Raw genomic sequence first — 27,382 nt, 5'->3', positions numbered from 1 at the left:
CCTCTTCGGAAACGGGATGTGATGTAAATACACAGAAAGTTTTTTTTTTTTTTTGTCTCCGTCTCTTTGGTGAGTTCAGATCTGCTCCAAGCAAAACTCTAACGGAGAAAACGAAAAGAGGAACAAGAGGAGGAGGAGGATTAATAAAGGAGAGGGACTTAGAACCGGGTGGAGAAGAAGGAGAAGAAGAAGGAGAAGGAGAAGGGAGCGTTTGTTTTCTCCACCATGAACCTCTGAGCTCCTCCGTCTAGTCTCCGTCGACCAGGACCCGAGCTGCGGACGGGACGCCGACAAACAGCGGACCAGAGCGGGGAGAAGGAGGAAGGAGGGTCGGAGGTGCTGCTGAGGATCCGGAGGAACAGTAGGACAGGTAAGCAGCTGGGTTAGTGTGGGTGTGTGTGTTAGTGTGTGTTTGTTATTAGTGTGTGTTGGAGGAGTGCATGACGACAGAGCTGGAGACTGAGGCCTCCTCTGATCTGGTCTGATCTGATCTGGTCTGCTGCAGGAGGAGGAGGAGGAGGAGGAGGAGGAGGCTGAGCTCCTCTTTTCACTTTAACATCTTTAAGTTTTATTTTAGACCAAATGGAGCCGGTGATTGGTTGATGTGGTCTAGATGAAGGATGAAGGTTGGTCTGGTCTGATGGTCTCTGTGAGTTTCTGTGTTGAGAAGTGAAACGTGGTGACATGAACGTCATCCAGCTGGTTCCTCCTCTGAGGATCAGATTAAAACCTTCTCCTGATGGATGAGGAGTAGAGGTGGTAACCATGGTAACCTTGAGGGACAGAAACATGGAGGTAGAAAAACAAGATGAACCAAGATGGAATCAATGTGGACAGAGACCATGGAGATGTGGAGACATCTTGGTCGTCTTCTAAGACTCTAGACATTCAGGACTGGAGGAGGACATGGAGGAGGACATGGAGGAGGACATGGAGGAGGACATGGAGGAGGAGGACATGGAGGAAGAGATACAGTTCTTATTCTCCTTCCTTTTCCTCCTTGTCCTCCCCCCTTCTTGTCCTCCTTCTTCTCTTCCTCTTGATCATCCTTCTTTCTTCTCCTCTGCCTTCTTCGTCTTCATCCTCCTCTTTTTTCTCCTCCTCCTCCTCCTTCTTATCCTCATCTTTCTTTCTTCTCCTCTACCTTCTTCTTGTTCACCACCTCCTACTATGTCTTTTTCTTCCTCCTCCTCCTGCTCTTCTCCTTTTCCTCTTCCTCATATTTCTTTCTCCTCTTCTTCTCCTACTCTTTCTCCATCTTCCTCCTCCTTTTTCTCTTCGTCATCATTCTTCTCCTCCTCCTCTTCCTCATCTTTCTTTCTTCTCCTCTTCTTCTCTTCCTACTCTTTCTATTTCTTCTCCTCCTCGTTCTTCTTCTCCTCTTCTTCATCTTTCTTTCTTCTCCTCTTCCTCCTTCTCCCCCATCTTCTTCTTCTTCTGTTCTATATCCAGTAGCTGTGATGCTCCTCTTCATCAGTAATCGTCTCTGATGTGAACTCCTGAATCTCATCTCGTCATTTTATTATTTAGTCTCCATGGTAACGGCTCATTGATCAGGTCTGAATCTGATGAATCTAAAGTCGTCTAAAGTCGTCTGAGCCTGAAGCATCCCTCGCGTTGCTATGGTTACTTACAAATGAACTGACAGTGTGATTAAAGGAGAGGCCTCTCAGCCAATCAGAGAGCAGCGTTTCCATGTGGCTGCATGGTAGAGTTTGTCTGTCAGCGAGCTGCTGACCTGCAGCGAGGTGCCTTCAGGATCATGTTTGGGTTATTTTTAAGCTCAGAGCTCGGACCGCTCACTTTACAAGGACTCAGCAGAAATTTAAAGATTTAAAGATTTAAAAAGTCCTCCTGACTGAATCTGTCTCATTTATCATCACTGAGTCAAGTCAATAAAGTATTTGATTAGAAATAATCTTGAGATAAAAACAGAAAGTGTCATTTTCTTGACATTTCTCTCTCAGCTCTTTTTTCTGCGTCTGTGACATAAACCATATATTCCATGTAGATGCTTGTGACGCCAGGTGACCCGTCCTGCAGGTACATGTCAGCAGCCTGTAGTTGTGGCTGTGCGGCAGTAAGAGGCCGATGGTGTCTCGTAGGACAGCGGCCTGCAGCTCCAGACTCTCCCAGTGATTTCACAACAGAGTTTGGCTCAGACGGTGAGAGCCGACAGATCGGTTCACTCACGGAGCGAAGCCGCCCGGACGACATGTTGTCTCCCAGCGCTGCCTCGCGTTCAGGCCGCGGCCGCCCAGCCTGCCTGGCGGTGTGATTACTCTGTTTGTGTGCTGAGGACGGCGTGACTCCAGACCCAGGACTCTCCTCCTCCTCCTCCTCCTCCTCCTCCTCCTGCTGCTTCAGATTTCTTCTCGAGCTCTGATGGTGTCTATTGTTCCTCGTCTGTTTGTCTTTGAGCAAACTGAGGTGAATCACAGCAGGTTTGTTCTGGTGTTGGTGGAAAACAAAAGTCCTCTGAGGACAGAGATTCTTGTAGAATCGTTTCTAGTTTCGTAGTTCTAAGCCTGAAACACTTTCAGGCTTCTGCAGTTTCGTGTTTTGCCTAAATAAAAACTTAGAGTGTGGAAAGTTCAACCTGTAGCAGAGCCACCTCTCACCTGAAACCACCCAGGGTTGGATGTTTGTTCACCTCCTTTTTCCTCTGAAGACCAAACTCCTTGGGGATATTTGTTTAGTGGACATAGTGCTACAGTCACCGTCCTAGAATAAAGTCAGGAGTCATTGTTGCTTTGTAGTCATATTTTATAAAGGTTTACATTCAGGGAAATGTCCGGTTCTGTCATTTCAAAAGTTGCATAGTCTGTAAAATAAACTGACTTAGTGGTTTGTTAAAAATAATGAAACTGAATCTGTATGACATTATTATTTCACTCTTTGTGGTTTTCTTAGATGTTTTCTCAGTAGGTAACTGTTTTATTTGCTCAGCCCAAAACTAAATTATTAAAAGTGATGGAAATAGACCCAATATGATCAAGTTCAGTCCCGTTATTCCAGTTCTTTATCAATTCCTCATAGGTTTTCTGTGTGTTGAAAAGAAGTCCTGCATCTGTCTGAACCCAGTCTGGATGGATACGATGGAAATGTGATGAAATTAATTAAACGTACTGGATGTGGTAGCAGCGTTGGTTTGATTCAGACTGAAACAGTTCTTTGGTTTAACTGAGACGTGTGAAACTATTTCCAAGTCGATGAATTTATGAGATCGGAGCAGCAAAGAGTAGAAGACCTGAACATTCAGACTCCTTCAGATGAATCCCTCAGACGTTCAGAAGAAGAACTGTTCCACTCTTTGACCTTCTCGTCGACCTTCTCCTAAAGCTTTTTATAGAAAGGCCACTTCAGCCACGCTGACTGCTGCAAACAAACACTTGTGCAGATGTGTGTGCAGATAGGAGGCTGTGGTTGGAGTGATCACTGAGGAGTTTCCATCAGCTGATCTTCAACCAGCAGCTCATCAAACTGTTAGGACGACGCCCGCGAGATCTTCCAGTAGTGTGTTGAGTGTGGTGCTGCTGGAGTGGACGCACTAGATTCAGACTGAAACCATCTGCTCCGACGGCTTTTATGTATCACCATGTCATCCTGGAGGTCAGAGGTCAGAGGTCGGCTGAAGCAGGGTTCATGTAGTTTTTTTCCACTTCACTTGAGTTAAAGTTATTCCTTAAGATCCTCCTTAAAGCCTCTTCATTGTGTTTAGTTGGGGATCTCCAGATCAAGTATTTCTGGCTTTGCTCCACAGGTCTGGTTCAGAGAAACAATAAATGGTAGTGTTCAACAGGCTCATTCTCCACGTTACGTGTCTTAAAAAGACTCTTTTAAGGTTAATTTCTCAACGGTTTGCATCCTGGTGCAGAAAATAATAGCAGCAAACTCATAGATGGTCACAAACCTCACAGCACATTAATAAGTCCTCAGTGGAAGGTCACAAGCATTGTCCAGATCAAGTGATATTTGCCCCCAGATCTGATCCTAAATGTCCTAGAGTTGGTCTCCTGTGTCTTCCTAAAGTCTGTCCTTGTCTTCCTTGTCTTCTCTTAGAGTTGGTCTCCTGTAGCTTCCTAAAGTCTCTCCTTGTCTTCCTTGTCTTCTCCTAGAGTTGGTCTCCTGTGTCTTCCTAAAGTCTGTCCTTGTCTTCCTTGTCTTCTCCTAGAGTGGACTGGATTCAGTCCAATAAATCTTTCAGTCAAAGTTAATGTAGTGTGGAGAGGGTAGCTGGTACCTTGTGTTCTCTACTCCAGAAATGTTCTGGTCATCCAACGCTGCCATAAACTCCCTAACCCTCTCTGGAAGATGTTTCTCCTTGACGCTGTCTCCAGGAAACTTTTCTCTTCTTTTAAACGTTCAGTGTTTGTTGTTGTTGTTTGGGTGCAGCCTTTGACTGAGTGGACTCCATGGATTCTGTTTAGATGATCAGCTACTACCACCTTACCAACTCAGATTCATCCACAATTTGGTTCCTTTTCTTCTACTTCGATTTCTCGCAGCTTTGACGCCAACTGCTGTTAAAACGGGAGAAGAAGAAGTCGTCTTCTTCATTTTTATTGTTTATTTTTGCAGCTTTGATGCTAGGCTATGAAGAAGCATGGGACGTTTTGATGCTACGGTGGCGTGAAGCCCGATACCGACCAGGACTACCTTATTTTTTGGTCTTGTAAGTTTCCTAATGAAACTCTATAGTTTGCTGGATGTTCTGTTTAAAATAGCGTTCATATTTCTACACAGTGACACACTAGCATTGCAGCAGTAGCATGTTTCTGTTGTTTCTTACTTTCAGGCCACGATGACAGCAGCTGGTTTAAAAACAACAACTATCCATCCCTGGAGACAGTAGAGTAGGAGAGAAATCTGATTCATATTCCAGTTTGTTTTGGTCAAATAAGACCACACATATGAAGCAGACTCAGAATGAAAGCTGTCTGGAGCTGGACCTCCTGTCATCAGCTGATTCTGTGATGACTCAGCACATCAAACCTTTTTATGAACTTGTTTTTCATACAGTAAATGATGATTTACTGAATCACTGGTGACGTCTTTCAGAAGCGTAGCTCGCCTGTAAAAATCATAAAAAGCCGAACTGGAAAGCAACTTTGTCGTGTGCAGAACGCTTGGAGTGTTTCTGCAGAGTTAACTGCTCTTACAGCTGCTTTAGTTGATTTTATTAAATACTGCTTATTAAGAAATCGCTCTCTTGTCTGAGCTTGTAAGAAAAACGAGCGTATATGGACATATTTAAAGGGGGAATGTGTAATCAGCAGCGTTGCATTAACCTGGTGAGGTTATGATGATGATGGCGAGGCCTCAGATCTCAAGCCGACTTATCAGTAGCTTCAGAGTGTCAACATCTCAAGTTCATCCTCAGATATAGTTCGCGGATGGATGGATCCTAGAAACCCATCTCAATCTGAATCAGAATCAGCTGATTGCATCTTCCATCAACTGATGAAGTGATGAAGTTTACACTCTCTACTCGCTGCAGACGCTGAGGTCTCACCAATAAAGCTTATTGAGTGTGTTACGTTAGAGTCCTTCAGCTTCAGGTGGTGTCTGCTTGGTGATAACTCCACCTCCACCTCCACCTCCACCCACCGCTGACAGAACTGTGACGGCCTGCATACCTGTGTCTGTGTGTGTCTGTGTGTGTCTGCGTGTGTCTATGTGTGTGTGTGTACTGTCGACATGTAGGTGCATGCATGTGAACAAAATGGATGGATTCTGTTGAGTGGGATTTTTAAATGGCTCCAGGTGAAAGCTCTCTGATTGGCTGATCGGCTTAGAGCACACGACGAGAAACAGGAAGTGATGAAAGTAAACAAACTGTGATGTCTGCTCTAATCGTTTTAAAATCTTTATAATTATAAGCCACAAATATCTCTACAACAACATGATGATCTAGAATGATTAAAGTGTAGAACAACTCATCAGCTGAGTCAGAAGATCATCCTAGCTTCGCAGCTAATAGTAGCTCTTCCTAGCCTCCCAGCTAATAGTAGCTCTTCCTAGCTTTCTAGCCTCCCAGCTAATAGTAGCTCTTCCTAGCCTCCCAGCTAATAGTAGCTCATCCTAGCTTCCTAGCCTCCCAGCTAATAGTAGCTCTTCCTAGCTTTCTAGCCTCCCAGCTAATAGTAGCTCTTCCTAGCTTCCTAGCCTCCCAGCTAATAGTAGCTCATCCTAGCTTCCAAGCCTCCCAGCTAATAGTAGCTCTTCCTTGTGTCTCAGCTTCCCAGCCAATAGTAGCTCATTCTAGCCTCCAAGCTAGTAGCTCCTAGCCTCCCAGCTAATAGTAGCTTCCTAGCTAAAAGTAGGCTAATGGACTCTTGCCACATGCTGATATGAAGAGGTATTTTCTCTCAGGTGCAGAGTATGTACCTGCTGGTTGTTGGCTGTAGTCTTTGTGGTGCTTGCAAGTGCAACTTGACACGTGAGGCAATGTCGGAGTTGGCCTTCATTGCAGATACCAATGGAGATGCTAATGGCAATGCTAACAGTTAGCATGTCAGTGCTACTTTCCAGTAGTAGTGTGTTTCTGCTCATATAGATCTGTAGAACTAAACCAGGTAGATTCATATGAGTGCTTTGCTCTAAGTGGGTGTTAGCAACTGTTAGCAGTGGTTAGCATCACAGTATGAAGGGTGTGGGTTCTCATCTGATGGCTGGCTGGGGTCTTTCCACGTTCTCCCTGTGTCTTCTTTATGTGAATGTATATAAAACAAAGCTAGCTGACTCCTGTGGCTAATGTTAGCAAGAATCACCGGGAGTTTCTCCACCTGGTCTAATAGTCCACATGGTCCTCCGTTCACCCCTCCAGGTGGGTCTGATTGTGTTCACCTTGACTCCGATGTCTTCTGTCGGTTCCCTGCATGTTAAATCAAGTGCTTCTCACATTCTCCACATGCCAGCACCTCCGTCCTGACCAGCTGCTGCTCTGCTCCAGTTCAGACCCGGAGGTTAGCATGCTAAACATTCTGCTGATGCTCACGTTGGCTTTGACGCTGCGAGACGAGCGAAAGCTGAAACTTAAGACGGCAAATAGTCCAAATTCCACAGATTTAATAGTTAATTTACTCACCACGGTTAGAACGGCTCGGCCTCTGCAGTTATAAGAGATTCAGTTTTAGGTCTAGACGTCTTGTGACCCGTGTTATCACCAATCATAGCTGGTAATCAGCAGGCGGCTAAAAGATGGTCGCCAGTCAGTGGCTTTGTTTATGGACACAGAATAATCAGACCTCATGAGATGACCTCAGTGACTGTAGAAGGTCTGGTGATAATGTTGTTGAACCAAGATGGAGTCCATGTGAACAGAGACGCTGGAGACGTGGAGACATCTTGGTCGTCTTCTAAGGCATTCAGGACTGGAGGAGGAACAAAGCTTTTCTTCCTTTGTCTTTCTCCTCCATCTCCACTTTCTTCTTCTTCATCTCCCTCTCCACCTCTTTGTTCTCTTCCTCCCTTTATTCCCTTTATCTCCTCTTCCTCTCCCCTCCTCTTTCTTCTCCCTTTTCTCGTCTTCCACCTCCTCCTTCTTATCCTCTTGTTCGTCATTGTTATTTCTTCTCCTCTACCTTCTTCTTCTTCTCCCTCTCCTCCTCCTCCTCCTCCTCCTTCTGTTCTATTTCCAGTAGATGTGATGCTTTTGTTCTCCTTCACAATCACATGACTTCTACTCTTCCTCCTCTTTCTTCTTCTCCTTCTTCCACCTCTACTTTCTTTCTTTCCTTCTCCCCCTGCTTGGTCCTCCTTCTGCTTTCCCTCTGCCTTTTTCTACATCTACTCATTCTCCCCCCTTTTTCCTTCTTCTTCTACTGTTCTATTTCCAGTAGATGTGATGCTACACAGCAGCAGAACCACTTCATCAGTAAAGTTCTACAGAGATTGATGTTTTGTTGATGTATTTGATTCGGTCTCCATGGAAACAGCCATTGATGAAGTTGGAGACGTGTTTCATCAGGAGGTTTCATAACAGATTCTCTTCTGTTTCCTCCAGCCAGCTGGGAGTCTTTAGTGTCTCTCTCTCTCTCCAGTTGTTTATTGTGTTGCATAATCTCAGATGCAGGAAGGATTTACAGCAGCAGCAGCAGCAGCAGCAGCAGCAGCACGTTACAAACACATGAGGCTACAGCTGTGTTCCTTCTATGTTCAGACCAGCAGTGAGGCTGGAGTTTCCCTCTAGACCGACTCTGACTGTGAGAAGCACTTCAGGCCTTTTCCTTTCTCTCGACAGAAACTGAAGGAATGACTTGATCCAAAAAATAAGTTTTCTTTCTAAAACCCTCTGCAGTAACGAAAGCCACGTGTACACTAGCAATAAAAGTAAAGCTGTTAGGTTTGTAGGAAACCTACAGGACTTTTTCTGTAGTTCACCAAAAAAAGTAGAATAACGCTCATCTCTTGGCACAGCGACGTCTTTAAATGACTAACACCCAAAGATGTTCAGGGTAAAGGTAGCCAGGCTCATTAACGGATGTGTTTCTGTGGCGTCTGAGAGAGCTTTAACGCTGTAACTGAAGATACACGGCACATATCCAGCAAAATCAATCACATGGTTTATCCAAAAAAGCCTTTAAAAAGGCAACTGGACCTGTAGAACATCTACAAGTCAAATAACAACACTAGTCATTCACAGATTGACGGCATTAATAAGATTTAATCATTTATTCTCAGAATTCTCATCACTTTTTGGGTAGCACATGTTTTATTGAGAGGTTTTCTTTAATTTGCTTGTGTTAAAAATACATCTGCATCAACTGGATAGTCCTACAACCAATCACAGACATTTAGTTGTGAACTAATTAAACACTACTGTTGCTCTTATTCAGAAACTTTAAAGAAAGGCAACTGGTCTTCTTCAGTTCTAAAGGAGTGGTAGGGATTTGAGATTTAAATAGGAACATCTGTGGCTGTAGCCTGTAGACTGTATAAAGATGGACAACAGAACTAGTAGAGCTCCCCCTGGTGGCTGGCTGCAGTATGGGTCATAAGCTCCACCCCCTCCATGTTAGTGGGCGGGACTTGGGCCAAAGTAAAACACTAAAATACATGTCAAATAAAGTTTTCAAGGACTGTTGATGCACGTTCAAGTGTCAAGTTTAGTTTTAGTTATTTTGGCGCTATAGAAACAGGATGTGACGTCATGATGGCTACCAGTTGCCATGCCAACCACTCCGTAAAGGGGTCCAGTGGGACCGTTAGAGTTGTAAAATAAAAAATGTGCAGTGTATAATTCAACATTTCCTTGTAACAGGTGGAGGTAGAGCAGAGCGTAGTATTTATTAAACTAAAACGTGAGTGAGTCTGGAGGAAGTGTGGGCGGGGCATCAATATCACGGCTCCACGTGGCTCCGCCCTCAGACCGTACTGATCAGACTCTGCCTCCGAACTTGTCCATATTTATATACAGTCTATGTTTGAACCCAACAGCCCAAATGTTACTCCTCTGTCCATCACCACATTAAGCCCCGCCCTAGCGATCTGATTGGCCAGGTGGACCATTGCAGGAGCAGAATCCGTCCAGAACCACTTTGGTTTGTCTTCCAGGTTGAAGAAAAGCAACTTTTTGTTCCCACAGTTGTTTTAAAATGAAGTAAAGCTTTAGTTTTTAGTCACTGACTCATAGCTGTGCTTTTGTGTTTGTTTAAATCAGATTTTTAAACATTTACTTGTTAATTATTACCGCTTTTACTTTGTGGTTTATACATTTTTGTTCCATGAGCGGTAACGGTTTGTGAACAGGGCATTTTCTTTCTGAAAAACCGATAAAGATAAAAAAAAAAAGGTGCCTCGACAGAGAAGTTTGACCTGAACTACATGTGTTCGATTGGCCAGGAGGAGGTTTTGTTTCTGTTCTGCTGATTCCTTACTGTGTCCTCTGCTGTTCTGTTTTGTTCTCAGTGAACTCTGTCTCATTCACCCCGTCCACCAGAAAGACAGAAAGAGAGAGAGAGAGACTTGGAGAAAGGCATGTGGATTCCTGTGTGAGCGAAAGACATAGACTCAGACTGAGAGAGAGAGAGAGAGAGAGAGAGGAGGGGGGAGACTCTGGGTTGCGTTGAATGTTAGGAATGTTGAGGCTTTTGGCTTCGGTTTGTTCTGACGGAGGAGGGAGGAGGGGAAGGAAAATAGAGGGAGAGTCGGTGAGAGAGGGGAAGCAAAGATGGAGGTGAACTCTGTACATTATGTCTTAATTAATCATTTAAACAAATAAAAGCAGATTTCTTTGAGTTCGGTTGGTTTGGAGGAAGAAGGTTTTTAGTTTGACGGTTTCATGCAGCCGCTGTCGTCTTTAACTCGGAGGTTAAAGACGATGAGCGGACGCCAACAAACATCCTGCTTTATTGTCTAGAGACGAGGACTAGATTACATGATGTGTGCTCTGTAGTGACGCATGCACAGCTGCAAACGTCTCTAAACTCATTTAACTCAGGAATAGGTTTTAGCTTTAAGACTGAAGGAAAAAAGTCAGATCTGACTTTTTCTAGCTGAATTTATTGCAGAAAGTTTTTCTTATGTGTCCTTGCTTGAATCGTTTTTGCCGTCTCTGTGTTTCCCCCCCCCCCCCCTCTCTCTCTCTCTCTCTCTCTCTCTCTCTCTCTCTCTCTCTCTCTCTCTCTCTCTCGGGTCATGTGATTGTTCTGTAGAGATGAGCAACGTTGCAGGAATCTCCGCTGCAGCCAACACATTACATAAAGCGCTCCTTCTTTCCCCATCGATCTAAGAAGTGGAGCACTTCTCCTCGTCCTCCTCCTCCTCTCAGCGAGGTGAATGAACTCACTTCCTGAAGGATTTACTTCAGGAACAAAAAATAAAAAATAAAATAAAATACAGAGAAGGAGGATATGGTTTAAGGACAGTCTGTATGTGGAGAAGAGCATGTGACCGTCTGGACTCTGCTGCGTCTGCAGACTCATTCAGGATCATTTCCATCCCGTGTAGTCTGCAGACTGTGAGCTGCTGTTAGCTTAGCTTCACGCTACGACACTTAGCACATGATGGTGGCTGTTATGAACGTGAGATGTTCATGATGATCTTCAGCTCTGGACGTTCTGGTATTTCTAGTTTGGGTTTGATTTGATTTGATTTTCAATTACGAAAAAACACAAAAGAAAGAGAAGTAAAGTAGAAACGGTTAATAGAGTCATGTAAAAGCAGAAGTTTTTGTAGAAGAACAAGAAGAAGAAGAAGACCGGGACCTGTGGTCACCATGGAGACTACTTCCTGGAGCAGTGGTCACCATGGACACAACTTCCTGGTTCAGTCAAGGACTGAATACTTTTAGTTCTTTCTTCCTTTGTTTTTAGATTCAAAAATAAAAATCTAATAACTGGAAACTGTTTTTCCAGTTATTTGTTGTTGTTGTTCCTGGTTTACTTCCTGGTTTACTTCCTGGTTAGGCCACTGCTGCACATGCACATTAGCGTTTCCCCAGCTGGCCCCTGATCGTTGAGCTCTCAGTAGGCCACAACTAAAATAAATTAGGCCTACTTTTAGAAATATGAACTATCCAAAGATTAAGACATCCAACTGATCTGAAGTTGGTTCTTTATGATCAAAGTTTCTTACAGATGTTAAAGACAGACGTCCTAAATGAAGCTTAAAACTTTAACTTTCTCTCTCTCTCTTCCGTCCATTGTTCTCCTCTCCACCTCGTATCTCTCTCTCTCTTTCCTCTCCAGCCTGAACTCTATCTCCTCCTCCTCCTCCTCCTTCTCCTCTTCCTCCTCCTCCTCCTCTTCCTCCTCCGCCTCCTCCTCCTGTCTTTGTGTTTAATGTAGGCCTACTTTCTTATCGGCCTCACCCCGTCTCTCTGCCTTTCTTGTTCCTCTCTTTGTCCATTTCCTCTGCTCGTCTCTTTCTGTCTCACCCCCTCTCTCTGCTGTCCAGCTGTTCTCTCCTGAGACTTGATGTTCGTCACTGAAACAGAAACAAACCAGAGACTCTGCTCATGTTTGATACGTGGAGTGAATCTGGGATGTATGTTCTTGGTTTATTAGGTGGGGACTGATTATGTTATTGTTGTTGTTGAGATCTTCAAGCTAATAGTAGCTGCCTAGCCATCCATTTAGTAGTAGCTCTTCTTGGCTTTCTAGCTTCCCAGCTAATAGTAGCTCTTCATAGACTTCTAGCTAACAGCTAATAGTAGCTATTAATAACCTTCTAGTTAATAGTAGCTCTTCCTAGCCCCCCAGCGAACAGCTAATAGTAGCTCTTCCTAGCCCCCCGGCTAACAGGTAATAGTAGCTCTTCCTAGCCCCCTCAGCTAACAGCTAATAATAGCTCTTAATAGCTGTCTAGCTTACAGTAGCTCTTTATAGCTTCCTAGCTAACAGCTAATAGTAGCTATTAATAGCCTCCCAGCTAACAACTAATAGTAGCTCTCAATAATCTTCTAGCTAACAGTAGCTCATCTTAGCTTCCTAGCCTCCCAGCTAACAGTAGCTCCTCCTAGCTCCATAGCCCCAAGCTAATGTTAGCTCCTCCTATCTTCCTAGCCTCCCAGCTAGGAGTAGGTCAAGCTGTAGTCTTTGTGGTGCCTCCTCATGCAACCCTTTGGCCCAGCAGAGTCCTCAGATGTTTTATATTTTGTGTGACTACCAGAGAAAATTGCTTAATATTTCAACTTCTTTCCTGTAATTGTTTGTCATATTTCCCTCATAATGAACTCCTATCTCTCTCCTATATTAGAGATGTAGCATGTGTGTTGGTGTGACCGGCGGACCATCATGCACCTCTTCTTCCTGCTGATCCTTCAAGCCACAGCAGCCATCGGACAGGTCGACCCAGGTACGTGGACATACACAAACGCCTTCATGACAAACACCCTAAAACCCGTAAATTCAACCAAGTTTCAGATCAGACGGTTAAAGGTCCCTGTGTGTTTTCAGTACACTGTCGCTATGCTTTGGGCATGGAGGATGGACGCATCCCTGACGACGCCATCACAGCGTCCAGCCAATGGTACGAGACCACGGGGCCACAGTACGCCAGGTCAGTGTGACGCAAACAGAAAGTCTGAATGAGGCGGGGCTTGTATGACCTATGCTTATACAGTCTTTGAATTCAATGCACATGAAGAAAAATGTACTTTTCAAGATATTCATAGCAACAGAAGTTTCATTCGTTCTCTGCAAAGTCTGTTTTCAATCCTGACTCAGATATCGTGAGCGGGAACATTTTCATTTGTTGATCTGCATCAACTTTGTGTTTGCAGGTTGCACCGTGAGGAGGGAGAAGGCGCCTGGTGTCCTGAAGGACAGCTGGAGCCCTCAGACAATCCTAAGCAGTACCTGCAGGTCGGTGTCGTTTTTAGACACTTTTATTTTTTTTATTTAAACGTAACATGGTCGTTCTCTGTCACTGTGAGGATCCCATAGAACATCAACAACAGTTCTGCAGCAGGTCCCATTTGACTGTGCTTAAATTAGGAGGAGGAGGAGGAGGAGGAGGAGGAGGAGGTGTAACAGGAGAAAGTGTTGAGAGGTCAGAGTGAAGAGCAGGGAGGTCGCAGGTTAAAGTTTCACAGTGTAATGGAATATTTCAGGTCTGTGTTCTTTTTCAAGTTTGGTCCGTGTCGGTGTGAACGGAGCACGGACATGACTCTGGAACAATGTTGGTTTGGTGAATCTGGAGGAGCACCAGGTTCATTTTGTGCTTTTTTAAATTGAAAATCGAGTCTAAAGCCAAACTAAAAACACCAAAGAGTACACAGACCATCCAAAATCATTTTAAAAACGTGTCAGATAATCAAAGATGAAGGTTTGGAGTCATCCTCACGTCTGACTCTGACAGGAAAGGTTCCTAAACACTATAAATTCTCATTATCTTTCATCCAGGTCATGGTTTATCCAAGACACCTGGGCTCATAGCGTTTCTCAAAGACGCTTCATCCAAGTGGCTTCTTCGGTTTTTTACAGCTGCTCACAACCTGACACTGGTTAAAGTAGAAAACAGGAACTATTCCACACACTTTTGATAGACATAGTTGACTTCTTTGCATTTTTAGTCCGTTGAAAATGAACTTTTATGCTTTATTATGAAGTAGCGTGCCCATAAACTGTTATGATTCAACAGAAATGTTTTGATTGTTCCTCAGGTGGACCTGGGCAGGCTCACCTTCCTGACCGTGGTCGGCACTCAGGGACGATACGCCAGGAACTCTGGGAACGAGTTTGCCCGAGCGTACCGGGTCAACTACAGCCGAGACGGCCTGGTGTGGAAGTCCTGGAAGAACCGGCTGGGAAACCCGGTGAGTGACCCCGGACAGGTCGGTGCAGGAAGAGAGCGTTAGCCGTGCAGAGAATAGACGAGAGGTCTGCAGAGGAAACGTGTGACAGAGAGATGGAGGGAAGAATGACCGAGACAGGAAGAAAAAGAAAAGGGGTTTTCATTCTGAGCTGCTTCTGGTCATTCATAGTCATATCACAGGAAATGACATTTACACGCCGGCTTCCTGTCGACCTTCAAGGCTCCTGGCTGCTACAGCAACGTGGTTAGGACCAACACCAGAGTTATGTTTTCACTCAGAGACTGAACACACAGTCACACCAAGAAATTCCCAGCAGCAACAGATTCCTGCTGACTCCCTGCCAGGACGCTTTTTATTTTTATTTTAGGACATTAAGCTTGAAAACATCTTCTAATTAGATTAAGTCAAAAGAAGCCTTCTGCCACAATGAAGGCCTTCCTGCCTCGCCCCGATTGATCTTTGCTTCCTGGAATGTGATTTATTTTAGTGTCTTTATTGTTTTGAACAAGAAACATTAACAGTAGATATGGAAGTGCACAGGTTATATGATAAATAGCTAGAGGTAATGGTATATAGCCCAGGTCTTTCAGCAGATCTGTTGATGGGATCACAAACTGTTGTGTGCTAATGTCGCCCCTTTCCCTGCTGCTTGTTTCCAGGTGATGGAGGGCAACACGAACGCCTACGAGTCCGTCATCAAAGACCTCTACCCCCCGATCATCACTCGCCACGTCCGTCTGATCCCGGTCACCATGGTGTCCACCACCGTCTGCATGAGGGTGGAGTTGTACGGCTGTCCATGGGACGGTAAATGAGTGGATATTCTTTAGCTCTGCTGTCATTAGGAGTCATTTCTAACCTCCCTCAAATGGGTCGTGTCATTTCAGTCAATATTAGCTTTAGCTACTATTAGTTGGTTGGCTATGAATCTAGGAAGGGCTACTGTTAGCTGGGATGCTAGGAACCTAGAAAGGGCTACTGTTAGCTGGGAGGCTAGGAAGCTAGGAGGAGATACTGTTATTTAGGATGATAGGAAGCTAGGAAGAACTACTATTAACTGGGAAGCTAGGAAGAGTTACTGTTAGCTGGGAAGATAGGAAGAGCTACTGTTAGCTGAGAGGCTAGGAAGCTAGGAGGAGATACTGTTATTTAGGATGCTAGGAAGCTAGGAAGAACTACTATTAGCTGGGAAGCTAGGAAGAACTACTATTAGCCGGGAGGCTAGGAAGAACTACTATTAGCTGGGAAGCTAGGAAAAAAAAATCTTTCTCACAAATGTTTTTCAACCTCTCCGTAGACGGTCTGATCTCCTACAGCGCTCCGGAGGGTCAGCTCATGATGCCCCCTGGTTATCCCATCGCTAGCCTCAACGACTCCACCTACGACGGAGTGCATGAAAGGAGGCGAGTCATTCTCACGCGATCGTCACACGTCGGTGCCTCTCGTTTCCAAGCTCTCTGTGATTGACGGCTGTCTCGTCCAATAGGAAGCTGTCTGGCGGCCTGGGTCAGCTGACGGACGGAGTGATCGGCCTGGACGACTTCCTGCTGACCCGGCAGCACAACGTGTGGCCGGGCTACGACTACCTGGGCTGGAGGAACGACTCGCTGGGAACTCAGGGACACGTGGAGATGGAGTTTGTGTTCGACAGGCAGAGGAACTTCACCTCCATGAAGGTTGTTTACTTTACTCCTGTTTCCTGATTTTACAAAAATAAATCAAGAGTTGAGTTTTGACTTTGCATCATCACGCCTCCCGTCCAGGTTCACAGTAACAACATGTTCTCCCGCGGCGTGAAGATCTTCTCCTCCGTCTCCTGTTGGTTTAAGCCCCGCCTCATTGCTGGCTGGGAGGCGGAGCCTGTGGTGTTCAACACGGTGCTGGACGACAGGAACCCGAGCGCCCGCTACGTCACCGTGCCGCTGAACCGCCGCGGCGCCAAATCCCTTCGCTGCCGTTTTTACTTCGCTGACGTCTGGATGATGTTCAGCGAGATCTCCTTCCAGTCAGGTAGCACGCACACATGTTGGGGTAGTTGTCTTTGTAAGGACATTCACTGACATACTTTAATTCCTAGCCCGTTATCTTAACTCTAACCCCAACTGTAACCTCTACCCTAGAACATGTGAAGACGTGAGGACCTCATTTTGATGATTTTAGTCTCTGGTCCTCAGGAAGACAGGTGTACAAGAACACACACAGAAAACTAAATTAACTTCCTGTCTCTTGTTCGTCAGAGGACACCATACTCCCGACTCAGATGACGCTGGTTGTGACCTCCACTCCTCCAGCAGACGTAGGCGGCACCGCCACAACAGCACCACAGACAGGTGTGACCTTTGACCCTTTCACCTTAGATGCTTTAAAGGTGGACATTGAATCTTTGCATATCTTAATCTTATTTGTTAAGAAGAAAACTGGGACGTCCTGATTGGTATCGGGCCGATCAAGGCGTTTTTAAAATAATCGGATCAGTATCTGGCAGCGGTAAAGTCATTTTTCATTAAAGCCGATGTCAACCTCCCTCCATCGTCCGTTGCAGCTAACCCATCAGCCAGTGACCCGCCAGACGACGGGAACACGCCCATCCTGATTGGCTGTCTGGTGACCATCATCCTGCTGCTGGTCATCATCATCTTCCTCATCCTCTGGTGCCAGTACGTCTGCAAGGTTCTGGAGAAGGTGAGGAGACAAACGCCGTAGGACGGCACCAGACAGGGTTCTATCAGTGAGAGCGGGGTTATCAAAGTACTTTTATTTTGATACTTCCTGTACCCAAATGTAGTTTGGAACTGTACACTTTAAATATGTGTCAGTAAAAAGTACTTAGATGAGACTTCTTTAACTTCATAGTACTTAGATAGTACTAGGATGAGACTTTTTAACTTCATGGTAACTTCATAGCACTTAGATAGTACTAGGATGAGACTTTTTAACTTCATAGTACTTAGATGAGACTTCTTTAACTCCATAATTAGCTTACTGACCATGATGGAGGCTGCATACAGGTAGCAACATAGCCTAGTGTAGCTGTTTAGATTTCATTATGAGATGTGTTTCAATTGGACAGTCCTCCAACCAATCAGAGCCCTTTAGTTATAAACTAATTAAACTCCCTGGTGCTCAGATGTTTGAGTACAGTTACAGCTCCTCAGACGATACGACAGAACTAAAGTCTGTACTTTTCTACTCCATCTTCTTGTAAATCAGATCCTACATGTAGTAATGTTCATTTCATCTCCTCCTCCAGGCGCCGCGTCACATCCTTGACGAGGAGATGACAGTTCGTCTGTCGTCCTGCAGCGACACCATCATCCTGCAGACGCCCCCGGTGCCTCCTCGCACGGGTACGTTTTCCTAGATTAGAATTAACTCTCACAGTATTCACACAGAAATCTGGAATATGGACTTTATACGTTAATGTATTTCCCTGTAGATGTTGTTCAGTAAGAGCACTTGATGGATAACTGACAACTAGACACTTGATTCATTTTGACTTGCAGCCTTACAGACGAGCCTTGAGGAGGATGGACGGAGTGTAATGACTTATCGTCTTAACTTAATGAAGTTAAATGACTGTGTGGATTGGTTTAGTCAGTCTCTGGTTTTATTGTCTCAGTGAGGGAAGAACAACACAAATGTTTTCCTGTTAAATCTTCATTTACAGTAAAAAAAAGAATCGTTACATGTTCTCAGATCAGCAGCAGAAAGGAGCTCAGGGTTTCTACAAGAGGAAATAAGAAACTCAACTCTACGCTGATGATCACATGAGGAATTATTGTTTAACTGTTGGTTATTATAGTCATTCTACCTTTAGGCTCTCATTACTAATGAACAGACATCACTGATTCATGTGATCATTTCTACTAGTGGTTGAATGAATGAGTTAAACTCCTCTTTGACCCATACCAGGACTCATTGTGTGTACACACTGCTAAAGGAAGGAGGTCACATGTATCCCAGACCACCTCCACATGTGGACTGACACCAGATCAGTGTTCACACCTGGACTCTTGAGATCTGATTCCCCAGGACGGATGTTGATGCAAAGTCTGAACAGGGCCTGTAATTTATAGTCGTCAGCTTTAATATCCAGCTGCAACTTACTGGAGCCTCTTATCAGTGATGGATAATGACGCAGTTTTCAGACTGTAGTTCTGCTCCAGATGCTGCAGACCCAGGGGGTGGGTCCTAATTATCTGCACATTGAAATAAACCTTCAGCAGCCTATTTATATATTTTATAGAGTTGGTGTCGCTGCACACTTTGCATTGACGTGGTTTGGTCCAGACTCCTGCAGGACGTTGAGATGATTGGTTTTTGTGTCGTCTTGTCTCAGGCCCCGTCAACGCTGACCCTCACTATGAGAGAGTCTTCCTGTTGGACCCACAGTACCAGAACCCGGCGGTGCTGAGGAACAAGCTGCCTGAGCTGTCTCAGAGCGCAGAGGCCTCTGGTAAACACATACATGGAGACATTTGTCCCTTTAAAATGACCTCATCCTGTTTTATTGACCATGTTTGTAGATTATTGTTTGGACATGGCTTCAGACAGAAAGAGGAAGAGCTGCCCCCTGCTGGCCGTTTCACCACCTGCTCTCCTGTCACTAACAGCTCTTTATCCGTTCTTTCTTTCTTCTCTTTCCTCCAGAACATGTTGAACCGTCTGTCTCTGCTCTCTTTATATTTTTTCGGTGATGCTGAATGTGCATGCTCGTTCATTCTCTCCTCCACCTCCCAGTCCTCTCTGCCTCTGTCCATGTTTCCTCTTCTTCCTCTTCCTCCAGCTCTCCTCCTCGGTAATCCTCTCTACGACCTCCTCCTGCTGACTTCCTGTCACATGACGCCAGGCTGGCTGCGTGGTAAGAGCTGAAAGGTGTGACTTCCTGAGACATTTATACGTCCGTCAGATACAGTTGACCCGGTAAAACGATGATAGGACAAAAACACTGTTGATGAAAGTTCATCTAAAAACCTTCTTTACTACCACAGCTCCGTCTCACCTACCTAAGGCTTCAATCATCCACTTTAGAAAACTTTAAATAGCTCCTCTTAGCCTCCCAGCTAATAGTAGCTCCTCCTGGTTTCCCAGCTAGTAGTAGCTACTCCTAGCTTCCCAGCCTTCCAGCTAATAGTAGCTCCAACTAGCTTCCCAGCTAATAGTAGCTCCTCCTGGTTTCCTAGCCTCCAAGCTAAAATCAGCTCTTCCTAGCCTCTCAGGTCTTCCTAGCTTCCTGGTCTAACAGTAGCTCCTCCTAGCATCCTAGAATCCCATCAAATAGTAGGTTCTCCTAGTTTCTTAGCTCTGCAGCTAATCGTAGCTCCTCCCAACTTCCTAGCGTCCTAGCATCCCATCAAATAGTAGCTCCTCCTAGCATTCTAGCATCCCATTAAATAGTAGGTCCTCCTAGCTTCTTATCCCTGCAGCTAATCATAACTCCTCACAACTTTCTAACCTCCCAGCTAATATAACTCTTCCTAATTTCTTAACCTCCATGCTAATAGTAGCTCTTGTTAGCTTTCTAACCTCCAAGCTAGCTCTTACTTGCTTCCTAGTCTCCCAACTAACAGTAGCGCTTCCTAGCTTCCCAGCTAATTGTAACGTTTTACTTTCTGGCCTCCCGGCTAACAATAGCCTTTCCTAGCTTCCTAGCTAACATTAGCTCTTATTAGCTTCCTAGCCTCTCAGTGCAACTTTTTGCACTTGAACTCAAAGTATAACATGTGCTAGTACTTCAAACTGGCTTCACCTCAGCCAACACCACCCGTGTTAATGAATATTAACTAATAATTAAACAAGAACCTCTGTCCACCAGCCTGCGGAGGAGGCTACGCTGAGCCGGACATCACCCAGTGCACGCCGCACCAGTGTTTCCATAGTAACGCGCCTCACTACGCCGAGACGGACATCGTGCGGCTGCAGGGCGTCACCGGCAGCAACATGTACGCCGTCCCCGCCCTCACCGTGGACTCCCTGACCAGGAAGGACATCTCTGCCGCCGAGTTCCCACGGCAACAACTGATTTTCAGGGAGAAGCTTGGGGAGGGGCAGTTTGGAGAGGTGAGCTGGGCAGGTGTCAGCGGGGGTGGGGTGGGGTGGGGTCAGTGAAGGTGTCCTAGAAAAGTCCCAGTAATAAAAATGAATTCCCCTTCTGCTCCGTCAGGTGCATCTGTGTGAGGCTGAAGGACTCCCAGAATTCCTTGGGGAAGGGTCGCCCCTCCCTGACAGAGACGGCCACTCGGTGCTGGTGGCGGTCAAACAGCTGAGGGCCGACGCCACCAGCCAAGCCAGGTAGACTCAGTCAAGACATGAAGAAACTCATTTATGGACAATTTTAGTTAAATGCTAAATGCTAAATGTTAATCCGTCATCCAGTCTACTGTCCACTTTAAACATGTGTCAGTAAAAAGTCAGATAACTTCATGTAGCGTAAACAGCAACTAAAGTAAAGTACTCAGATTAACAGGGAGCTGTAAAGACTGGGACACTCAGGAACGAGGCTCCTGGTGAGAACGGGTCTGACTGACTCTCCTTTCATCTGTCCGTCCATCAGGAACGACTTTCTGAAGGAAATAAAGATCATGTCTCGTCTGAACGACCCCAACATCATCCGGCTGCTGTGCGTGTGCGTGTCGTCCGACCCGCTGTGCATGGTGACCGAGTACATGGAGAACGGGGACCTCAACATGTTCCTGTCTCAGCGGGAGATCGAGAGCACGCTAACGCACGCCAACAACATCCCCTCCGTCAGGTTAGTGCATTCAAACCACCACCCCACCACCCCCACCCAACCATCTGATCCATGTGAAACAGACTGACCCGTCCCGTTCCCTCCCTCCAGCCTGTCCGACCTCCTCCACATGTCGGTACAGATCTCGTCGGGGATGAGGTACCTGGCATCTCTGAACTTCGTCCACCGTGACCTGGCCACCAGGAACTGCCTGCTGGACCGCCGCCTCACCATAAAAATCGCCGACTTCGGGATGAGCCGGAACCTGTACAGCAGCGACTATTACCGCATCCAGGGCCGGGCCGTGCTTCCCATACGGTGGATGGCCTGGGAGAGCATCCTGCTGGTGAGGCCAGGGAGCACGCAGATGGGAGTAGATAGGAATAATTTACACTTGGTTTATGTTAGCTGTTGTTTCAGGACACCTCCACCTTCTCCTGGTGATTTTAAAGTAAAACTAAAAGCATTTTTCTACCAAAAGAACAATTGCAAGAAACTTTCCCACTGCTGAAGCTTCCTACAGCTGGAAGATGAAGCAACTTAGTCCTGTGGTTTTAGTTGCAGACATAACAACAACACTGAGACCCAAAACTAAACAGCAGATGCATCAATGGGCAAAATATGCATTTGAATATTGTTCCAGAAACAAAGGGAAAGTTATTATTTTAATCTGGTATTGGTCCGTCCTGCTGTATGTGGCCCCTAAACTAAAAGGACACCCCTGCCTTAAATGATCAGGTCAGACAGCTCCAGTCTTTTATTGTGAGGTGCAGTTTTTCATTTGTCTGACGGTAACAACATGTTTTGTTTGGTGTCATCTTGTCTTAACCCTGAAAACGTCTCCTCAGGGTAAGTTCACCACAGCCAGTGACGTCTGGGCGTTCGGGGTCACCCTGTGGGAGATCTTCACTCTGTGCAAGGAGCAGCCCTACAGCCTGCTGTCCGACGAACAGGTCATAGAGAACACTGGCGAGTTCTTCAGGAACCAGGGGAGACAGGTGAGACGAAACGAACGCACCCACACAGGACAGAGTGTAATTCTGCTTCCATCGACGGGTCAAATCCTGATCCTCTGAACTCTTGTGTCCACATGGAGCAGCTCACGGTTCCTCCACATAGAGGAGCTGTTTGCTCATTTTATGGCAACGCTTTCAAACCTAATCCACAGCAGCGTTCTGGGGATTTACTGAATCAGGACCTGTGGACTGGTCTCACCCTGGGACCCACATTATCCTATGGTCATTACGTCGTGACCCACTTTTTAAGAATTCAGTACAAGCACACATATCTTTTTTTTTTCTTTAACATAAATACACAGAGTTTCAAACTACTTTTCATGTTAATAAGAGAAGCTGAGGTAGACCCTGACACCTGCACATTAGTTAAATGAGACCCTTTCACCTGATCTGTCATTTCTGGAAGTTAATGAGACAGTTTGGTTTGTGTTTTAGTTTTTTAAAGTTTTGGGCTGACAGTAGACGGAGCCGCTCTCAGATCATGATCACTGTCCAACACATCTCTGTGTAATAAGCTCTTTGAGCTACGAGGTCAGGCGCCTGGAGACTCTGTTCTCCTTCAAAACAAGTCCGACACTTTTATGATGTCCACAGCTCCTGGAGTCGTCTCTGGAATTGTCTTTTAAAACCAGAAGCAAAAATCTGAATCAGAAAAACAACTGTTTTTTAATTTTAAATCCAACAAAAAAAGTTAATTAAAATAATAATAATTACAAAAATAATATTAGACTTAATTTTCTTTCCACTAACGTGATTTAAAAAATAAAAATGCAACAATCAAAAAACTGAAATATTACCAAGCTATATTGTCCTTGACTGAAGCAGGAAGTAGTCTACATGGTGACCACTGGTCCAGGTCTCTCTGGTCCAGGAAGTAGTCCTCATGGTGACCACTGGTCCAGGTCTCTCTGGTCCATGGATCATTGTGTTCAGCTCTAAATAAACCTGGTTCTTCTCCAGATTCAGAGATAAATTCAGATGACCAGGTACCTTGAGTCAGAAAGTCTAAAATTCCGTCTGAATATTGTCCCAGAGTCATGTCCATGCTCCGTTTAGACCAACAGAAAAGATCTGAAGACTTCACTGACTGATGGAAACATCTTTTCACTCTCCTCCACCAGATCTTCCTCTACGCTCCTCCACTCTGCCCGCCGTCTCTGTTTGAGCTCATGATGCGTTGCTGGAGTCGTGACATCCCCGACCGACCCTCCTTCGAGGGACTCTACCGAGCCCTGAGACCCCACGTCAACCAGTGAACTGGGGCGGACGGCCGGGGGGGGGGTGTGCCAGTCGCCAGCGGGACTTTTGTTGGAAGACGGACTGACACAAAAAAGACAGAGGACTGGAATTATACGGCGAGTTACTGACGGAGAAACCGTCAGAGCTGTGGTCAGAAGGTTGGTTAAAGCGACTCTCTTAGGAGACGAGGTTCAAGATGACGGAAGAAACTCAGAGGAGAAACATTTTGCCAGATCCAATCTGAACGGTCTTTAGTGGATTATTATTTCTAAGCTTTCTAGTTCTTTTAAAGCCTCTTTGGACAAGATGTCTCATCGGACCTTCTTTGTGCCAAAGATTTCCTTTAAACTTTTCCTCCACTCTTTTGTTTTTATACGCACCAGAAGCTGAGCAGATGTTTCAGTCGCGGTAGTTTCTCCTGCCCCTGTGGTTTTTATTTTTATTGGAAAGCACTGTGTCTGTGTCTCTCAGTTATTCATGTTCATATATTAACCCACACTGGAGCTAGGGCTAGGGTCAAAAACGTAGTGTAGGATTTTTATTGTTATTTTTTATTCTATTTTATTTTCTTGTTTTTATAGTTGTTGTTGTTTTGTTTTTGTTTTTTACTTTTTGTTGGCGTGTATTTGCGGATGCGAATGTTGATCAGCTGAGGTTCACGTCACGGCGCCGAGAGGCTGCGTTGAAACAAACCTGTGTGGTTCATAGACTGAATATTAGTCGGTGGGAAACTGTGGAGGAATGAAGTTCAACTGGAGATGCATCGAAACCACATAAAAAACTAAAAGGTAGAGGTGTGCTGGTTGGTTGCCAAAGAGAAAGTGTTAAAACAACCTCAAACCTTCGCAATAAACTAGTGAAAGTGACATCTGGCTGACATTTGCTGCAGGAGTGGCACCACAGGGTCCACTTAGCAGAACAAGTTCAGATTCTGGATCTAAAGCAGGAGAAAGGTAGAGCGAGGACATCACGTGGCATTCAAAGAAATGTTTTAGATGTTAGTGTATCATCTATTTTCACTGTGGCGTGTCACGCTTGGTTGACATACAATACAATAACGGACTGACGGACGGCCAGTCTGAGATCTCCCCACGTATGGAGAGATGCTGCAAAACTCTAGCGAGCTAAGTCGTTAGCTAAGGAAGGAGAATAAAAGTGAGCGGAAGTGCTGGACCAAGAAAGAAATCAAAAACCTACTACTTGTGAGGAGGACTCTTTTTTTGTGATCTGCCAATCAAGGGAAATGTGGAGGAGCACTTTTGAACATTTCATAAAAACTACGACAGTGACTTCCCTTCACAAAGCAATCGGAGAAAGAGAAAGGTGAGGGAACTAACATCCCAGTTATTCAGTGTTAAATCGTATTGTGCCTTTTGGACTTTTAGTTGTTGTTAAAGTAGCTTGCAAGCCAAAAATAATGGGGTGTGGGCACCCCCTGATCTAAAGTAAAGACTAAATGGTGGAGCCTTTAAAACATTTGTCCACCCTAGACCAGGAGGTGTTGGTGTACATCTCCAAAGACTGGTCAGCTAGCCATGGCAGGTTGAATTCAGGTTTAAACGGTTCAGATCAAGACAGAAACTAGTCTGTTGCATCAACTCCAACTTGGTTTAGATCTACCGTACTGTTTGCTGACTAAAAAGTGTTGTAGCCCGACTAAGACCTTGAGAAGAGCAGCCTCTGTAGATGCTAGTTAGCTTACTGACTAGCTAGCTAAACCATGCGCTGGAGTAAATGCGAGCTAACTATACTCTTTGCTTGCACAACGTTAGCAAATATGCAAGGAGTATGTTCAAACCAGTCCAACAACTGCACAGGCGTTGGCGAGATTTCTGCACGGTGAATTTGTCAAATGTTTCGTAGCCAAGTCAGTCCACATCAAGGAAAAGGCTCAGCAACTGTGTTAGCAGATGGAGGCTATGACCTCGGACAGATGGGTTCATCAATGTGAGCCCTGAAAGCTGCAGGTTCATCCGTCACCACTGGTGTCGGATATTTGATTAGCTGCTGTTTGGTTATTTTCAACACTAAAGCACAATTTAACTCCTCCTCTAACGGTTAATTATATAAGTTAGAGAGCTACACAGGCTCCTCGTAGTCTCAAATAAAGTTGTGTTCACGACCAAATACATATGGAGTTGAGTTTCAGCAGCTCTGAGGCAGCAGGGTTAATATTCAGAGGGCAGAAGGAAGCAGCTCAATTTAATCCAACCTCACTCCTTCAAAGAGCCAGTCAGAGTAGAGCATTTACTAATGTCATCAAAAATGTTCTGTCTTTAATACGGATACATACACATTTTGTTTTTGCATTGCATTCTAGTGGCTCTACAGTGGAAAGATGGACGTGCAGGAAGCTAGGTGACGTGAAGATGCATTGTTTTTGAATTTTTATCTTAAAGATTGTGAGATTGATCTTAAACCAAAGAAAAGCAAAGATCAGTCCTCCTGTTTGATTCTTTAAAAGAGCAATGACACATTTTCTCACCAAACCTGGTTAATTTAAACGGATCAGTACGATAAGATTGATCTTTCATGACGAATTTAGGGACGTAACGACACCAGAAGTTTGATAGTTTGCACCATTAGCACAAGAAATTCAACCAGATCCCAACTGCACAGCTCCCTCCTGTTGGCCCCTGATCCTTTGACTCAAACGCTAAATATTACATGTTGCACGTTTTCTAAAAAAAAAAAAAAAAAACTGCAAAAGTGTAGAAAAAAAACAACATCGTCTATAATACTCTCACAGCTCTTTACTTAGAAACTGGGCTAGAATCAGCTAGCATGCTAAGTGACAGATAGCTAACAGTGCCCACGTGGCTAGCCTGTTAGCATTAGCACTAGTCACTTTGTCCCCAAGCTTTGAGCGCCCCCTCTTTTTAACGACTGTCCCCGTGTCAACATAATTGTCTAATAAAGTGTAAAGAAGTAAAATTTAATTTCATCTCTCTCTTCATGTCAGTGTGTGTTAAATGGACGCAGTATCAGTTTAAATCCACCCTGAAAACAAACTGGCGCACACGGAGGAAGACCAAATACGTTCATTTGTTGTTTTTGTCTCGTCACGGTCGTGTCGTGTCGTGTTGTCTGTACTGTATCTCGTTCATCGGTGAGTGCGTCTGAGAGGAAAATGGTGTTTTCAACATTCCTTTGAGCTCTGGGAGCTAGCTGGGATTAACGTGGTTAGCTGCTCTGTTGTGCCAAATTATGAGATTAAAATAAGTGAGGGAGGGAGGGAGGAGGGCGTTTCGTTTTTAAAGCGAGAACTAGAAGGAAACCACTAAAACTCAATCTCCCAGAATCCTTTGCTACAGTGAGCCTGTGTATTTTTGTTCTGGTTTCATTGGAGAGATCTTGTAGTTTGATAGTGTACAGTAAAAAAATAAAAAAATAAATAAATAAAAAGTGATTGCTAATATCTCAGTGTGTGAATGCAGATTAGGTGTGGTAATTGTTATTGATGATTGATTATCTATCAGAATTTATAGTCTTATTCCTGATTCTTTCTAATGTGGGAAGGTGTTGGTGTTTTTTTTTTTCAGGTTGAGCAGATGTGGACTTTTTTTTTCCTGCTGTGTTCAGTCCAGTTTCACGTCCACACTGATTTTCACTCCAGTCTTCAGTATCAATTCAGACATATATTGTACATAGGCTAGTAGCTGTGTATATTAATATATTGGGAGCTGGGACCTTTGTGTCCTGTGGTCCCAAGTCATTTTCACTCTGTACTCTCCCATGTCTCGGTTTGTTTTTCTTATAATAAAGAGTAAAAGTTGTCAAACCAAAGAGCTGACATTGTGTCTTATGTTTTTTTAAAAAACACTTTGTGACTTTGTGATATGTTTGAATGAACATATAACCTTTTTTAAAAGCTGTAATTCAGTGAGGAATGTGCATGGTGGTGTACCAGCAGGGGGCAGCAGAGAAACAGAAACCACCTCAAACTGTGGACTGTAAACTGCTGAGGCTGCTAAAAGCTTATGAATGATAATAAGTCTTTTCCGGTAATAAATAACAGAATTAATATTGTTCATTTTTCTTAATCCTCAAGATTATAAGAAAACTCCGTTATAGATTGACAAGACATCTGTAAACAGCAAACATTCACTCTCCTATACTTCTGGTTGGGTCTCC

At 44.7% G+C, this 27,382-nt stretch overlaps 1 protein-coding gene across 1 annotated transcript; it reads left to right on the top strand.

Moving 5' to 3' along the window:
* On the top strand, window positions 1-27,239 carry ddr2l (discoidin domain receptor family, member 2, like). The gene is made up of 19 exons (XM_084551461.1): window positions 1-370; window positions 12,703-12,801; window positions 12,903-13,005; window positions 13,229-13,310; window positions 14,111-14,263; window positions 14,923-15,070; window positions 15,561-15,666; window positions 15,750-15,939; window positions 16,027-16,273; window positions 16,501-16,593; window positions 16,806-16,945; window positions 17,514-17,610; window positions 18,603-18,719; window positions 20,079-20,323; window positions 20,427-20,554; window positions 20,817-21,014; window positions 21,105-21,339; window positions 21,842-21,991; window positions 23,131-27,239. Exons 2-19 carry the CDS (start codon window positions 12,741-12,743, stop codon window positions 23,263-23,265), a joined length of 2,628 nt encoding a protein of 875 aa, XP_084407587.1. The 5' UTR covers window positions 1-370; window positions 12,703-12,740; the 3' UTR covers window positions 23,266-27,239.
* The last annotated feature ends 143 nt before the right edge of the window (window positions 27,240-27,382 follow it).

The sequence above is a fragment of the Chelon labrosus genome (genome assembly GCF_963514085.1).
Source record: "Chelon labrosus genome assembly, chromosome: 9".
In the NCBI taxonomy this organism is placed as follows: domain Eukaryota; kingdom Metazoa; phylum Chordata; class Actinopteri; order Mugiliformes; family Mugilidae; genus Chelon; species Chelon labrosus.
Note: the sequence above shows the minus strand (reverse complement) of the source record. Positions and strands in the feature narration are given on the sequence as shown.